Source organism: Pelodiscus sinensis, chromosome 1 (genome assembly GCF_052426305.1).
Source record: "Pelodiscus sinensis isolate ZL-2025 chromosome 1, ASM5242630v1, whole genome shotgun sequence".
In the NCBI taxonomy this organism is placed as follows: Eukaryota; Metazoa; Chordata; order Testudines; family Trionychidae; genus Pelodiscus; species Pelodiscus sinensis.
Window position 1 is genome coordinate 129,618,452 of NC_143052.1, and position 17,173 is coordinate 129,635,624.

The following is a 17,173-nucleotide window of genomic DNA, read 5'->3' on the forward strand; positions in this document are numbered from 1 at the left end:
TACCCAGTATTTTTGCTAAATAATGTAATGTAACTTCTGTTACCCTAAGCCAGGGGTTCCCAGCCTGGGGTACGTGTACCCCCAAGGGTTACGAGAAGCTTTTCAAGGGGGTATGGGGAATATTTGGTAAATAACTAGATTATCCTAAGTGAAATATTCCACAAGTAGTAGTGTTAGTGAAAAAAGTTGTGGATTCTAGAGTCTAGAATTTATTTCCTTTCATATTGAATAGGGGGTACGGGAAGGTTTACTAAAGCCAAAGGGATACGGGGACCAAAAAAGGTTGGGAACCCCTGCCCTAAGTCATTTAAATCTCTTTCTTGGTCAAAGACCTTACAGACTCACTTCCACCCTGGAGTGTGCACATAGTCCTTCTTTGTGTTTATATATTCAAAAAGTGTGTGCTAAACCACAGTGGCCACCTAGTACTCTAAAAAGCATCTCCACTTTTCCTGTCCAGGCCCTGGGGTATGTCATTATCCTCAACTCTAGAGCACAATTTCAAAAAAAATTCTTCCTCTTTTTTGATACACATTTTTTTCCATTACTCTTTTAAAATGTTCTGTACTTGGCTTCTGAATTTCTGTTTATTTAAAGATATTTTGATGTTAGTTCTTGCATTTCTTAAAGTGCTGTTAGTTGCTTTGTCCTCCATTTCATTCTCTATGTGCTGGGATCCAAGCTAATGCTATATGTATGAACTATAACTGCTGCTGGAAATAGAATCTCATCAATTAAATCACTTCTGCATACAGACTCACTGTTTTATTACCAGAAGGCCTGATACTGAATCTGAAAAAGTGACCGCAGATGCTGGGTGTACATCTAAATCCAGTTTAATGCTAGCATGGTTACTCCTAGTTTGGCTGTCATGACAGCTACACACTCTTTTATACATACTAATTTCTAATACAATACCATACCCGCTCTTGTGGGGTTTTCTCCCCTATGTGGGAGACAGCTGCCATTTTTGCTAAAAACAACTCTACATTTCATCTATATACTGGTACACTTCATTTTTATACCTACTGTCCCCTTTTACTCTTTAAGTTTATAAAATACATCTAAATCCACATATGGACTTGTAGCTTTCTAGCCGTAATTAACGTTGCCCACAATGAAAAAGTTTGACTTCGTTTAGCTTTTCCTAGTCTTTCAATGACTGCAACCACCTTTTAACTCAAATGGCATATGGAATATTAACATTATGTGCTATAGGTCACCTACTTAATTCCTCATAATCCTCATATATTTGTTGGGTACTTTCAAATCATTGCAATTCTTATTAATTTGGCTCAAACTTAGGTCCAGTAATTTCATTTGTAATTTAACTGGCATTTCACTAGCAACTTTCTATAGCAAATATGAGTGCTGTAATAACTCCACCACACGCAATACATACTTCCTGTGCTTTTATTAAATTATTTTTTTTAATTCTGATTTTTATACTGATCCAAAAGATTGGCAGCCATAGTCAATAATTGGTCGGATCAAGGCTCTGTTCTACTACCAATGTCTTCTATCACCAAGGCCAGGACTACACTGGTAGAGAAAATCGATGCAAGATATGCAACTCCAGCTATGTGAATAGTGTAGCTGGAGTCAATGTACCTTGCACCAATTTTCTGGGGTAGCCTCACAGCAGGAGGTCGATGGAAGAAATGTTGACTACCCTTACTCCTTGTGACAGCAAGGAGTATTGGCGCTGACTGGGGTGCCTGTAGCATTTGATTTAGAGGGTCTTTACTAGACCTGCTAAATCAAGCTCTGAGCTCACAATTGCCAGAACATCGATCCTCTGGCAGATGGAGATGTGGCCTTAGTCCCAGCAATGCTTTTAAGTAGGTTGATCTTTCCTTTGCATTTTTCTTTAACATAGTCTATATGAGCTGTCCAAAGTAATTTAGTATCAAATAGTACCCTTAGAATGTAAACTTCTTAACTATGTTTATTCTCCATACCCACATAATTTACATTTCTTTGTAGCTTTTCTTTCTTTTTAAACCTCATGCCTATCTCCAAACTGAAGTCTCTTGTAATGCCATGTTGATTCTCTTTTCTACCATCTCAAGGTTCTGCTCCTAGCCTATAGAGCAAAATCATCTGCAAATACACTGATACCTGTCCCAGAACTTACTCATTTTGGAAGATCATTTACCATAATATTCAATAAGGCCTGACCAATAAAAATGGCACATAGCAGGGAACTGTTAATCTGCTATATATTTTTAAGAGTTTGTTTGTGGATTTGTGCAAAATAAAACCATACTTCACGATTACCAACATATACCAAATTTTGCATAAGCAATCCTGCCACTTAAATTAGGTGAATGCACTACCTTTTACACTGGAATATGCTGAGTGAAAGGTTTAAATCATTATTTTTGTTTTTCATTAGAAAAAGAAATGTGACTATTATGATTACAGTCCGTAAAAAATATTTGCTAACAAAATTAAAATCAACTTGCCTATTCAACTGTTAGTTTAGTGCAAAGAAAAATTTTACTGTTACAAATCACAAAGTAATTCATTTTAGTTACGGAAAGAGTAATGGAAGCTTTACTTAATAAGAGTTACCTTTTTCGGCTTTCATATTTGTTTGGTTAGTTACTTTTTAAGAATGTATTCACATATTACCTACTAATATGATAAATATTATAAAGAATCAGAATTGATTGCTTGATATCATTGTCTAAAGATTTTTATGTGCAAGTGATTTATTTCAATTTCATTTTTTATTTTGATTTATTTCGATATTTATTTCAACCAACACCAGCATCTACACTAATTAAGAGTTTCTGATTCAAATTTACTATTTATGGTAACTATTCAATAAAGTTAATAGTGTTTGAAGTTGTAATTCTACAAATTTAAAACTGTTCTTTTACTTTCCTTTTGCAAGCACATAAATAAAAAATTCTATGACATATATTTCATTTCTTGAACTTTCCTGTAAGTGTAATCTACGCAAAATGAGTTTGCCAGGTCAATGACAGGCCTCACCTGCTAGTGCTATAATATTATAGAATTCCAAAAGTATTCTGAAATTGCTTTCAGGAAGATATTTGAACACTCTATTGCAGACATTAACTTTGTCGAGGGACATATTTTTGTTTATAGCAATAGCTTTCTCAAGTTCCCGCACATAAAACTTTTCATTCAGTATATTATCTTCATATTTTCCCCACTGCATAGTAGTGGTATCCTGGAATGTTTTCTGGTATCCTGGAAAAGCAATGCTGCGTCCAAGGAACTCTTGGACTCTTTCGCCATCCCTGTAAACCTTGTTTTACGAGAAATAAGGGATGTGTTGAAAGAACAGTTTTTTTCTGAAATTTGGCACCATCTAGACACATCAAATTTCGGAAAAGCCTCTTTCAACAGTAAAGCAGAAAATATACGCAATTTGCATATTGTGTTTCTTTTTCCGAATTATCCTTGAAGTCTAGACATAGCCATAGTGGGGTGCAATCATTTTAAACCACTAGAGTGTTTTAGTCAATGAAGCTTTCTAAACATGCACCACTATTATCACTTGTCCTACTTCCCCACATTTTATTTATGACTGTTAAGGTCACATATAATATATGGTCTTATAGCATTCTGCATTATTTCTTGTTATTCTCAGCTTTCTAATGTCCCGCATGGGTTAAATCAAGGAGAGTCAATAAGTGGACGATGGTCCAAATCCGGATCACCAAACACTTTTGAGAGGACCACAAAGTTTTTTTATTTACTTACTTGAAGATTTATCCAGTGTTGCTTGGGTCCTTAACTCAATTAATCTTTGTTTTTGGAAAATACAATGAAAATGTACATGCTTCATTTAAATTATTGCTTTGGGGATAAGGGGATCAGTGTGCAGGCTGCCTTGGGGAGAGCAGACTACCCAGCCCTTCCTCACCACAGTAGCTTGGGGCCAGGTGAGAAGCACCTCTCCATGACCAGTGCAGCTCCAGCTGGCACAGCTGGAGGATGGGTGCACGTGCCCGGGCTGGGACAGGTCCAGGTTTGTCTGCCCCCTGCATGCCCCCTGCACTTCACAGCCAGAGTGAGAAATGCAGTAAATTGTGCACTTTCCCCTCACTCCCTTATGAAGAGGAACAGCTAATAATGTTTCTGTATGGAGTGCTTGGGGGGGAGGAGAGGGACGGAGAGTGGGAAGCTTGAGGCTAGGGCAGTCCCGGAAGGAAGGATGTACCCTCAGCTAACCCCTTTCATTTGTCTGGTGATTCTGTCTCTTTTCTGTATGGCTTTATGAGAAGCAATCCCATTCCAGCATCACCCCATTTTCCCGGCATAACCAATCCCTTACCTTGCATTAAGTTATGACAAAATGAAGCTGTATATTGAAATTGGTAGTCCTAGTTCTTATCATTTAGGAGGTGTTCTTGAACAAACAGACAGACAGACAGGTAGACAAACTCTGAAGCATGTAGTAGATTATCATCATCGCCATTGTTATTACTCTGTAAAAAAAATGTTTCTCTGGAGTCTTGATCTTGACTAACTCTCGACCAAGAAGTTTGGACCTTGACAAAAATAATTGACTACCTTTACATCCTTAAAGAAATATTTCTCTTTTCCATTGGGATCTCAACAACATTCTGTGTAATTAAATCTTTACCTTGTGAAACACGTCTATCTCTACCTTGTTTTTGGTCTTGTCTAAAATCCTGGAATTTTCACTGTAAGCTTTTCAATTAACCATGTTTTCTGGAGACATAGTCAATCTGGTTTAGTTCTTATTTTCAGTATATTTTTTTCTTGTTCTTGACCATGTGCTACCAAACTATGCACATTCCAGCAAAAGGTTGTGATTTCCATATTAGTCATGTTTCACTACAGCCTTCATTCAAGATTGAATGAATGTGGTCTGTTGATAGATTAACAACACAGTAGCATTTTTTCCTTATCCTTGGTATAATTTTCACTTTTTTGGATTTTTTTCCCTGTTTGTCATCTGTAATTTATGATTTCTGTCATACAGACAATAAACCTTTCTTTTTCTCCTCTATTAATATTTTATCACCTGTTTTTCTGCAATATTTGTAATATTTTTATTATAGTATGAGTCTGTATCTGTGTTGATTTTCTCATCTTTTTCTCCTAGTTACAGCTTCCTCAGAGATGTTGTTAACAATTACTGCGGTTTGTATCTCTTTAGCTCGAGTACAATACAGCCTTTATGTGTCAGGCTGATTCTCAACACAGTTACCACACTTGACCTCAAATCCTTTTACACAATTTTCATAGGAATGCTCACCCCACATTTAGCATGACTCATTTTCCCATCACCAACATTTGCCTACATCACTGGCACTTATAATACCGAAAGGGGGGCAGAAGTATATGGCTTGATTCTAAATACCTGATGCACTAGTATTAATTTATCTGAGTCCTGCCCTTAAATGTAACCAGCACTGCTGTTGATGGCTTGTTACCGCTGTCTTATTTACTAATTAGCTGCTTGCATATTATTACTCTTTTCCCATGTTGTTAATCTCCCAAAGTACCCCATTTATTACCCACTTTGCTTCAGTCAAGTACTTTGACAGCTGGCTACTTAATTTTAACTTTCTCTAAAGTTTTAGCCCAGGGAAAAGAGCTAAAGAGAAGAACTAAATCCAGTGATTGGCCTGGTCTACACTAGGAAATTAGGTCAATGTAACTATGTCACTCAGGGGAGTGAAAAATCCACAGCCCTGAGCAACACAGTTAAATTGACCTAACTTCTTGTGGAGACAGCATTAGGTCAATGAGGAAATTCTCTTGTCAATGTAACTATCACCTCTTGGGGTGGTGGATTACCTATACTTATGGGAAAACCCCAGCTGCCTGCATAGCTTGTGTCTTCACGGAAGCACTCCAATAGTGCAGCTACATCATGGACAAGCCCTGAGAAAGCATGTGATATCTGGGTATAACTACACGGAAGATGCCAGTATTCAGGAGGGAGAGAAATTGTTTAGGATAGTACAACACAGCAAAATAAGTAGGAGTAGTTGGGTGAAACTGGACAGATGAAAATGTAGCCTAAGTATCTTCCCTGTTGTGCAACCTGGTAGACTATAAAATAAGTCTACAGAGGGGTGTGGTGAAAGCCTGATGCCCCCCACCAAACATTCAAAAATAAGGAATCTGCCCTCTCCCGTTACGACATTTGCTTAAAAATCATGTGGTTAACCATGTTGGGTTCTCTTTACTTCCTTATGTGTTTTGTGCACCTTTAAAGGATCAAACTTTTCTTGACAAACATGAAGGCTAGAAACCTAAACATGGAAGCTGAAATTCTCATGCTATTACATGACTCCAGGACCTGGGATTTTAAGAAATCCACCATAGTATCAGGAGCTGACAATGGTAATACTGCACTAGATAAACATGTAGACAAAGAGAGCACTCATAAAACTTGATAATATGTAGTGCTCTATCTCAATAAGTCAGATGCAATACAATATATCCTAATTTATAACTGTATAAACAGTTAATGCAATATAGAATGGAAATTAGAAATGGAAAAGATTTAGCTACTAATCTAATCAATTTTCCTGGTAATGCAGATTACATACCATAAAAAGTAAATGAAAACTTCCCTCTCTACCTTTTAGAGAGAAAAACACCAAATCTCCCTAGGATACCAGACCCCCTTTTTCAATGGGGGTGGGAAAAGGGCTTTGAATATCAGACTAGCCTGGGTGAGTTGAGGGCACAACTGATCTCTTTCCCTTCTCTCTCCTTTCTTAATCTCTTTGATTTTACAATCTAATGGATAACAATTATTGTAACACTTTTTGTTGCCATTACTCTTCATTTAAAGACTCATTTGCAAGTTCCCACCTGATTCTTTAAAAGGAATAGCCTTGAAACCTATCCTATGCCAAAGGCAGTTTAGTTCTTTTCTTTGGAAAGGGAAGTGTTACTATCCTTTCTCTCTCTCTCTTTTCAATGCTAAATGCATTTTCTCTGGTAAGGAACTTTTCCACCTCTGATTTGCTGCATAATTTCCCTTTTCCTCCCCCCCTTCTGTCTCTCTGGCTAAAGGATTCTTTTCTTGTTTTATCCTCTCTGTCTCTTCACTGCCCCTTTATGCTTTTGTCTCCTGTGTGTACCTCTCTGCCCAGATTTCCCTGTGTGCAGTTTGTAACCCGAGCTCCCATTTCCTGGTAGATTTTCTTAAAGAGGCAATGTTCGGCAAGCAGAACAAAGCCTATTGTTGTATTTCCTCAGATCATTGTGATCCTCACGTTGTGATCCATTTTCTTCCTTAGCCCCCTTCCTCCTGCACCCACTTTACCATTGTTAACGGTGTGTACATTTTTAGGGGATTCTTCTGCTGCTATGGGAGTAAAGATCCATGCAACATTCCCAGACCTGACTCTCCCCTCCCCGCAGATAGCTCTGCGTTTAAATGTTAACAGATCTTCGGGCAATGAACTGTCAATGAAAACAATTTGTTTCTTTCCTTCTTCTATGATCCCATTTTCTTGTTTGTTTTGTCTGCCCCAGGTTTGAGACCAGAACTATGTAACTCCCCCTTCTTTCTCTCATTTCACCATCAATTTGGACACCCCTTTGTGTCAGCAGATTCCCCTCGTTCTTTTTCTCCTCCTACCATGCCCTGCATGTCTTTTTCCCTGTTGCCTGACGGTAACATGAGCTTGTATTTCCTGGTGGCAGGGCTCCTTTAAGAGGCAGAGCTCAGTGCTGGGAATTCACGTCAGTTTCAGCCCTGAAACTCTCAAGATCAATGAGCAAAGAGCTTTCTCTCACTTCTGTCTTTCAGTTTCTCTCTTCCAGGAAGGAAAACATTCACGGAGAGGGGGAGAGAGCGAGGACACCAGCCTCACCCTTCAGCTCTCAAAACACAACACCGGCAAATTACATCAAACATATTCACCCCTTCCTTCAAAGGAAAAAAACCAAACAACCCAGCCAAACATCACAACAAAACTATGCAGGCTGCCTCTCCGAGGGGCAAATCTGCAGGATCTTTGGGGCTATGTGGAAAGATGGTTGGAGTAACTTCTCCTTAAATGATTACGTCTGTGTGTGAAGGATTTCTGGGTTGGGGAGAGGAAAGGAAAGTGGAAAAAAACTGAGAACTTCCTGATCTCTCGCTCCTTTCCCCCCCTTTCTGTGAGACATGTCTGAGGCTCCTGCTCAGTGTTGCATCAAGGTAAAAACCCATTTTCCCGTTTTGAAACCTGCCTCGATCCAGACAGGGTTTGCAGCGTGGGGAAATTGCAGAGATTATATTTCGAAGTGAGCTCTCCTCTGGGAGGGGTGCGTGAACCGGGCTGGGGGTGGGGAATGCAGTTTTTTTTAAAACCTTGCTCTCTATTGCCTTTTTGTCTTCTTGAAATATACAATGAAACCCTTGGCATAACCGAGCCGGGAACTCAAGCTTGTTTTGTTTGTTGGCTGCTGGAGTTTGGGCAGTAAATACTCGGCGAATTTCTGGCTCAGCCTGATGTCTGTTTGTCCCTGGACATGAAGAGTACATGTGAACTTTCTGTGCTTGGGGGGGGGGGGGGGAGGGAGAGAAAGGTCTGCAGAAATGTCAATAGAAACATTTGTTTGTATGGAAATGCTAGTTTGGCAAGAGCAGGAAAGACCTGTTTTCTCAGACGAGAAGAACTTACCGCACATTTGAACTCGCGCTTGTGTTAGTGTTTGATATGCAAACGCCCTCCATATGGCAGGGGCAAAATGTAGGTGCTTTTGAAATTCTCCAAGATGATCGGGGAGGGTGGGTTGGTTGGGTTTGCTTGTTTGGCCAGACGTGTGCGCGGCATCCTGACAACTCTAAACAAGTCTCAGATTAGCTTGATTCCCATTGCACAAAAGGGGGAATGCCTCTGTCCTTGTGAATACGGTGGGGAGGGGGGACCCTCCCCCCCCCCCAGTGCACAAGTATATTTCAGAGTGATTGCCGCTGCTGGACCCAACGCCACGGCGGATGGTTTAAAAGAATACCTGGTACCTGGCCCCTGGCGGTTTGGCGACCCTGGCTTTTTGGCTGTCGCAGCTGCTGCTCGAAAGTTTGGAGAAAGTTTGCTGTGGTGGAAGGGACGCAGTGTGTACTTTCACGAGCAGGGCTGTTGGTGCTGTTTTTTAATCGCTGTGTGGCTCTTCTCCATGAGTAGGACTAGCACGCTCTTTGCCTTGCGAGGGTCCTGTAAAGGAGTGTGTTTCTTTGTGGCTTGGCCTATTGGACACGGCGAGGTTTCCCCTTTTAAGGGGAGACAGTGTAAAGAGTGAAGAAAAGAAAGTTTCCTCTCTTGTCCAGAACCTTCCTATCAAGACAATCCATGTAGACAATGATTTCCTTTGAAGTACCTCTGCCCCCACCATTTATGCTTGAATTACTTTTTTTTTCCTTGAGGACTTATTTTATTTCACTTGCAAGCTGGATAGGAATGTGTCCATAACTGGTACTGTTCAGAAACATTTTATGACAGTCAATAGGTAGGCAGAAATGGTGATTGCCATAGTATCTGAAAGGTGGAACAGCCTGCAATACAAAGTTATTTATCCCACTGAATGCAAAAGAACCCTTTTTGTCCTGCATGTTTGCACATTTCGGATTATAGCCCAGAAGTTTTCAAATTCTAGGTAATTTCTCTTTCTGGGTAAACTAACTGCATCACAATGTCCTGTGAACTCCCATGGCATAAATAATATAGTTTATTTGACTTTTTCATGGATAGGCAAACTAGAGACGAGGATACTGTGAGTGTTTAATAGGATAGCAAAACATTTTGATAAAGGGAAAAATCTGAATTGCTAAGTAAGCAGCATCTTTTTAATAAGTACCAGTTATGGACACATTCTGCTTTAATATACACAAGTAAAAAGCTATTGATTTTTCTAACAAACCCCATAAAAACATTATATATGGAGATGAGATCACAAACTACTAAAAACAATGCTGCTAAGTGGCTCATTACTTTGCATCAGAAATGGGGCATCTTGTAAATAAATGAATCTTGCACGTCAAGTTAGTGACAAAGTCTCATTGATTTACGGTACAGCATGCTTGATCCCCCACAATATTTAACATTATGGAACCATATTATAAGGGGTTCCCCACATATTACTTGTCTGTTTCTTACTGCATCATACTAATAGTGGAAATATGGAAGTGTTTTGTTATGCGTAACGGGATGTCATTAAATATATTTTTTTAAATACTGTGGCCTGAATATTTAAAAAGGCCCTTCACATTTTTATGGGTGTTTTTCTGCTCTCACATTGACACTGAGGATGATCTCATTAGCAAGAGAGAAGTCGGCTACCATACAGGGGAAGCCCTAAGTCCAACTATACACAGAGTGCTATCACATGCACAAATAAACAAAATGGAAGGAATTTTTTTTGTCTGACTTCTCTCAGTTATAATTTTTAGTTGTTCCTCTTAAGTACTGAAGAGGAACTTTTCCGACAGAAATGTGAATTTCAAACAGATGATATCCCTTTAATAGTCAAACCATTTTGGATCATTTTCCCTTCGTTCGACTGCGTACTATCACAATCTTTGAACATTTGTCTCATTCAGGATAGATCCAAAGGTAATTCTAGGTCAGTAACTGGAATCAAAAGAACATCTCTAAATGATGGTGTAACCATACCAGTGCAATCCAATATTGCATGATAGCCTCATGCCAGCTTGCAGTGCAGAGTGTTTACTCAAGAGCATATAAGCAAGCATTGCATTGTATTACAAGTCTGCTGAGACCCTGTCTTGTATCTTGCTGCTGTAAACAGCACATGTTTCAATGTTGAATTGTCTGGTTGACCAGAGCATTCCAGTAGAAACCTATGAACTGGACGAAGTGTTTATAGATATAAGTATTTTGCTAGGGCTTTTCCTCCCTCAACAAGGAGCAAATCAGCATGCAATAAATTCCACAGCAACTAGTGTGGTGAACCATGGACAGCCAGACTGAAAGGAGTGAAGGAGAGTGCTTTGTTTTGTGTGTGAGATGTTCCTACCGCACCCGAAAAGCACTATCAGAAGATTTAGGAAGGATTTCTGAGGATGAAGTTCTAGTACGCTTGTCTGCTCTCACCTCTCAGTCAATACACATTCACAGTAATATATCTGTTGAATGGCTATTGGGGGGGAGGGGAGTATGCTTACACAGTGATAAATTTTACATTTTTGGTTTGTTGCAAGTGTGTGTGTGTGTGTGTGTGTGTGTGTGTATAAACATTCATTTTCTGTGAGGGGAAAAAAATGAACGCCAAGGCCCTGTTCCCACGAACACTGATGCACTTGCTGAATAAGCAATGGCAAGAAGTCCTATTAACAGGGCTCGACAAATAATGCAATCTACTCGCCTATGGTGAGTAGATTGCAACCCAAAAGAGCCGGGTTCTGGTGATCTGCGCATGCGCAGATTGCTGGACAGTGTGGCTGGCGAACAGGGCTCGCCGCAGTTTGGCCAGCCCTTCCTATTAACATCAATGAGGCTATGTCTACACTACAAAGAAAAATCGGGAAAAGATACACAAATTGCGAACCGCATCTTTTTCTTTTTTTCTTCTGAAAGAGGCGTTTCTGACATTTGGCCCGTCTACACGGGGCCAAATGTCAGGAAAAAAAACTTTTTCAGAACATCCCTTCTTCCTCATAGAAAAAGGTTTACAGGGATGCCAAAAAACCATGTCTGCTTTTCCAAATTTTTTTTCGGAAAGGCAGACACATTCCTTGGACATGGCAGAGCAGTGTAGCCAGGACTGGCCTTACCATGAGACAAACTGAGGCAGCCGTCTCAGGTGCCAGACCCAGAGAACTGAGACCACTAGGACCCAGAGAACTGAGACCTTTCAAAGTTTTGACCCAAGCGATGGGGCATAGGGGCATCATTTGAGCTCCAAGCCTCAGGTGCCAAAATGTTATGGGCCAGCCCTGAGTGTAGCCATAGCCTGAGAGTCAGAAGGCTATCTAGTAATCTTCCCAGCTCCTGAAATTATTTGATTTGATGAGAATCAGCTTTTTGTTTTCTTTTTAAGAAAATTCCTGGTTGTGGAAAAGAGCCTTAAAACATGACCTGAGTGCACCAGAAAAGATCAAAAAGCACATAGAAAGAGCCCAGAGTGATTTATTTATTTATTTTCTTTAAAAAAAAATCTCCTGACTTTTAATACAATCTAATGATTTTTGGGAGTCCGGCTCAATTTTTGAAAACTTCGCTTGAAGATTCTGTCCATTTTATCCACAAAACTTTTTTTTTCTATCACTTTTTTAACAAGGCTTTGGTCTCAGAAGCATATGGTACCTACAAGTGCGACTCCTTCAAAGAGAAAAAAGCTTCCCGGGATGATGCAGGCCAAACTGCTCTTGGCTGGAATGAGTTTAAAAATCCAAATGAAAGTTTCTTCTTGCTGTTTTTCAAGGGTCAGCATGTTCAGCTTGCAGATTAGAATTCATCCAAACTTGATTTGTTATGCATATCTCATTGATGCTTCAAATGCAAACTAGTTCCAAAGCTTGGATGTTGCTGTATACTGCACTGATTGATATAGGCCCTCGTGCCTAAATAAAGCCCCATTTTCGTCAATACAAATCCTGATAGGTGTGGAGCTTCACCAAAGAGGTGCTCATTTTAGAGTCAAGTCTAATTTATAATGATTAGAAGAGAGACTATGTTCTAAATTTTGAGTTCAAGGGACCAATGAAAAGGCTGAGCCATTTACCTGAATTTTGCCTTTCTAGATACCAGTTTCAGTGTTTGATTTCTATTTCATTAATGCTTTTTTTTTAAAGGAATTGCCATTTATTTTTTTCTCCCCAGTGTGATGATGAACAGTGTAAATTTCCATTCTAGAACAATTCTGGCTCATGCCACTGGAGTCCTGCCACCCTTAAAGAAGGCTAACTCATTACTTGGGAAAGATAGACCCCTTAATTCGTACTTGGAAACTTATCTACTGTATTAAGGGTCTGGTTCTTCTCATCTTGATGCCAATCAGAAAACTCTCATTAAGATCAGTGGATGCAGGCTCAAACCACAAGAGACCAGGCTTTACCAATGCAAAGTTATTTAACATTCGATTAATCGCGTAACTAATTAGCACTAGCAAAATTAATCTGCATGAATCAAAATTTTGCTAATACTGTCCCAATTACGCATTGGTTGACTATTCACTCTATATCCTCATAGGGTAAGTCAGTTTCCTTGGAGGCAATCAAGTAGCCATCCCTATTTAACATGCCCCAATTACATAGAATTCACTGTAATGGTAATTTACATTTATATAGCAACTTGTGTCTCAAAGCACTTTGTATACCTACTGTGCCTTTTGGGGCGGGTGAAGGCAGCCAAACAACACATAGGTAATAAGAATGGTGATCAGTAGAAATGAAATCTTCTGCAGTTACACACTGTGGTAAATCCCATCTCTTACCAAATGCAATAAGTGCTCTTTAATGTCCATACTGAAGAGAGCTTCAGGTTTTTAAGGTCTTCTATGAAAAAATCACTCAGGTTGCATGGCACTCTGCCTATCTCAAGGAACAGCTGACCCCTGGGTTCCCAGGAAGTTAAAAAAATCTTTTTTTCCCCCCCAGAAGGATCATCTCGCATGACCTCCTGTATAACAGAGGATGTTAATTATCTCTGTATTGAATGCAGAACTTGGGTTAAACTTAAGCATTTCAGGTCCCAGAAAACAAGACTGTTGTGTGCCACAAGCAGAGAACAAGAGAGACTGAGGTGCCACTGGTTTTGGGTGTCTATGTCTTAGGCTACGTCTACATTGGCCCCTATTACAGAATAGGCATGCAAATGTAGCACTTTGGAAGAGGCAAATCCGCGGGGGATTTAAATATCCCACGCGGCATTTGCATTTTCATGGCCGCCGCTTTTTTCCGGCTTGGAGATAAGCCGGAGAAAAGCGTCCAGACTGGCGCGATCCTCAGGAATAAAGCCCTATTCTGGAGGATCTCTTATTCCTACTTGCAAGCCAGAAAAAAGCGGCGGCCATGAAAATGCAAATGCCGCGGGGGATATTTAAATCCCCCGCGGATTTGCCTCTTCCAAAGTGCTACATTTGCATGCCTATTCCGTAATAGGCGGCCAGTGTAGACACAGCCTTAGAGTATTTGAGATTTATGTCTCAAGTTGGATGCCCAAAAGCTAAGCCACTCAGAATTAGTGATCACTTCTGGAGGCGTTGACTTTGATATCTCTGGGTATGTCTAGACTACATGCCTCTGCCGACAGAGGCATGTAAAATAGGCTACCCAACATAGTCAATTAAGCCAGGATTTAAATATCCCCGGCTTCATTAAAATAAAAATGGCCACCACGCTGTGCCGGATCAGCTGATCGTTGGCACAGCACGTGAGTCAAGACACGGATCAGTCAACAGGGGACGTCTTCGTCTACCGCTCCTGTAAACCTCATTCGTATATGTCGGCAGAGGCATGTAGTCTAGACATACCATCTGTGCCTTCATTTTCCCCACCCATGAAATGGGGATAGTACCTATGTCTGTGGGGGTGTGTAAACTGGTTCGTCCCTCAGCGTCCACTATGAGCTAATTGTGTTACAGAGAGATCAGCCTGAGCGGTCACCACTAAGGCCGGTGGCCCTTTTATTACGCACATTCGCGTGACACCCGAGCCGGGTAGGCCTGCTGGCGGAGTAGGGGGGTTCGGGCCCGCCCCCTCTCCGAACCCCGGCCCAGGGCCCTAAAGGCAGGGACCCGTGGTCCCTCCCTCGCGGATGGGGGAACGCCCCAAAACACACCCGCTCACGGGCTCCACGACCCCGCCCTGGGCCGCTTCCTACTCCACCAGGCCTCCCGGCCCGTCTCCCTTGACCCCGCTGGCCTCACCTCTCCTTCTTTCTCCCCTCCTCCAGCTCGGTCCGCCGCGCTCCCTTGCACCGTGCCGGTCCCGGGTTTAAATCCCCCCGCCGGCTCCATTCCCCCTCCACGTCACTTCCCCTGCGACGCCTCCCAGCCACCCTTCCCCCGTGACGTCATCCCCCTGCGCCTCGCCGGCCCCTCCCTCTCGGGCCCTGCCAGCCGGCGTATTACTGCCGCCCGTCGCGGCGGGCTGGGCTGCGTTCCCCGCCCCCCGGTATGGCCGCCCGGCGCCTCCCGGCGCGTTCTCAGTGCGGGGCGCGAGTGCCCCGTCGCGCCGCCCGGGGCCTCCCGGCGCGCTCTCAGTGCGGGGCGCGAGTGCCCCGTCACACCACTCCCCCCTCGTTTCGTTACTTATACTCTCCCCCCCCCCTGCGGCTCCCTCCGACCTTCTCGATAGGCAGTCCGCGTTCTGGTGGGCACTCCCCGGTCGATGCACGATTTCGAACTTGTATGGCTGCAGACTTAGGTACCACCGGAGTATTCTTGGGTTGGTATCCTTCATGGTATTGAGCCATTTCAGAGGGGCGTGGTCCGTTACCAGGGTAAAGCAGGCCCCTGCAAGAAAGTATCGTAGAGCATCTACCGCCCACTTAATGGCTAGTGCCTCTTTCTCAATAGTGGCGTATCCCTTCTCTCTGTCAAACAGTTTCCGGCTTAGATACAGTACCGGGTGCTCGGCCCCCCCCATCTCCTGCGTTAATACCGCCCCTAACCCAGTTTCCGATGCGTCCGTTTGGAGGATAAAGGGTTTTGAAAAGTCCGGCTGGGCGAGCACCGGCGCCTGAGTCAGTCTCTCTTTTAGAGCCTGAAAGGCCTTCTGACACTGCTCCGTCCACTGGACTCTCTGGGGCTTCCCTTTGCGGGTCAAGTCCGTTAGCGGGGTGGCTAACGATGCAAAGTGGGCCACGAATCGGCGATAGTACCCTGCCAATCCCAGAAACTGTCTTACTTGTCTTTTTGTGGTGGGGGTAGGGTAGTCCCGTACTGCTTGGATTTTATCCACCAGGGGTCTCACCGTCCCCCGCCCTACCGTGTACCCCAGATACGTCACCTCCTTCTTCCCGAACTGGCATTTCTTGGGGTTGGCGGTGAGGCCAGCTTGTCTCAAGGCCTCCAGAACTGCGGCCACGTGTCCCAGATGTTGCTCCCACGTCTCGCTGAATACTATGATGTCATCAATATACGCGGCCGCGTAGGGCTGGTGTTCTCTCAAGACCCGGTTCATGAGGCGTTGGAACGTCGCGGCTGCCCCATGCAGGCCGAACGGCATGGTCCGGAACTGGTAAAGGCCGAAGGGGGTTGAGAAGGCCGTCTTTTCTCGGGCCGCCGGCGACAGCGGGATCTGCCAGTAGCCTTTTGTCAAGTCGATCGTGGAGAGATACCGGGCCTTCCCCAGCTGGTCTAGCAGCTCATCGATGCGTGGCATAGGGTATGCGTCGAACTGAGAGATCGCATTCACCTTCCTGAAGTCAATACAAAACCGGAGGGCCCCCTCTGCCTTGGGAACCAGCACAATCGAGCTCCGCCAGCCGCTGTGCGACTCCTCGATTACCCCCCAGTCCAGCATGTCCCCCAGCTCCTTCTTTACGACGTCCCACATCTTACGGGGGAGGGGTCTCACCTGGTCCAATACCCGCTTCCCTGGTTCGGTGACGATCTCATGCTGGGCCAGATGCGTCCGTCCCGGTCTGCTCGTCAGCACCTCCCGGTGCCTCTCTAGTAGGTCCCGGAGCTCCTGTTGTTGTTGTCCCGTGAGTTCGGTCCCCAGCGTGGCTTCCTTGACCGTCACCTCCGGGTCTCCCCATGGTCCGAATTCCACATCTTTCATCTGTGTTTCTACCAGGAAGGCTTCCCGGGGCACCCACCGCTTCAATAGGTTAATATGGTAGATCTGGGTGGCCCTTCGCGGACCATCCAGCTGTATCTCATAATCCACCTCCCCGACCTTCCTTAACACCCTGAAGGGCCCCTGCCAGCGTGCCAACAACTTGGACTCTCTGTCTGGTAAGAGGAGCAACACCTGGTCGCCTGGCGCGAACTCTCGGACCTGGGCTCTTTGATTATATTGCTGGCACTGCCCTTCCTGGGCTCTCTGCAAGTTCTCCCGTGCCCATTCGGCCAGGGAGCCTAGTCTCTGCTGGAGCTGTGTTACGTAGTGGACTACCCCCAGGGCCGGGGTAACCTGAGCTTCCCACCCTTCCCTCACTAAGTCGAGGACCCCCCGGGGCTTCCGCCCATAAAGCAGTTCGAACGGCGAGTAACCCACCGAGGCCTGTGGCACCTCCCGGAT

General features: G+C 43.4%; 1 protein-coding gene across 5 annotated transcripts in view; it reads left to right on the forward strand.

Moving 5' to 3' along the window:
• The first annotated feature begins 7,673 nt into the window (after positions 1 to 7,673).
• The window catches only part of ETV6 (ETS variant transcription factor 6), a 174,161-nt gene continuing 164,661 nt past the window's right edge, over positions 7,674 to 17,173 (forward strand). For 4 of the 5 annotated variants that reach the window (XM_075901018.2, XM_075901025.2, XM_006115482.5 and 1 more), the window contains exon 1: positions 7,675 to 8,179. Coding sequence is in view for 2 of the 5 variants with exons in the window: in XM_006115482.5 (XP_006115544.1) it covers positions 8,147 to 8,179 (33 nt within the window). In the remaining 3 variants the exon portion in view is untranslated. Of the gene's footprint in view, positions 8,180 to 17,173 lie in introns of all 5 variants that reach the window. The other variant, XM_075901033.2, reaches the window with a different exon arrangement.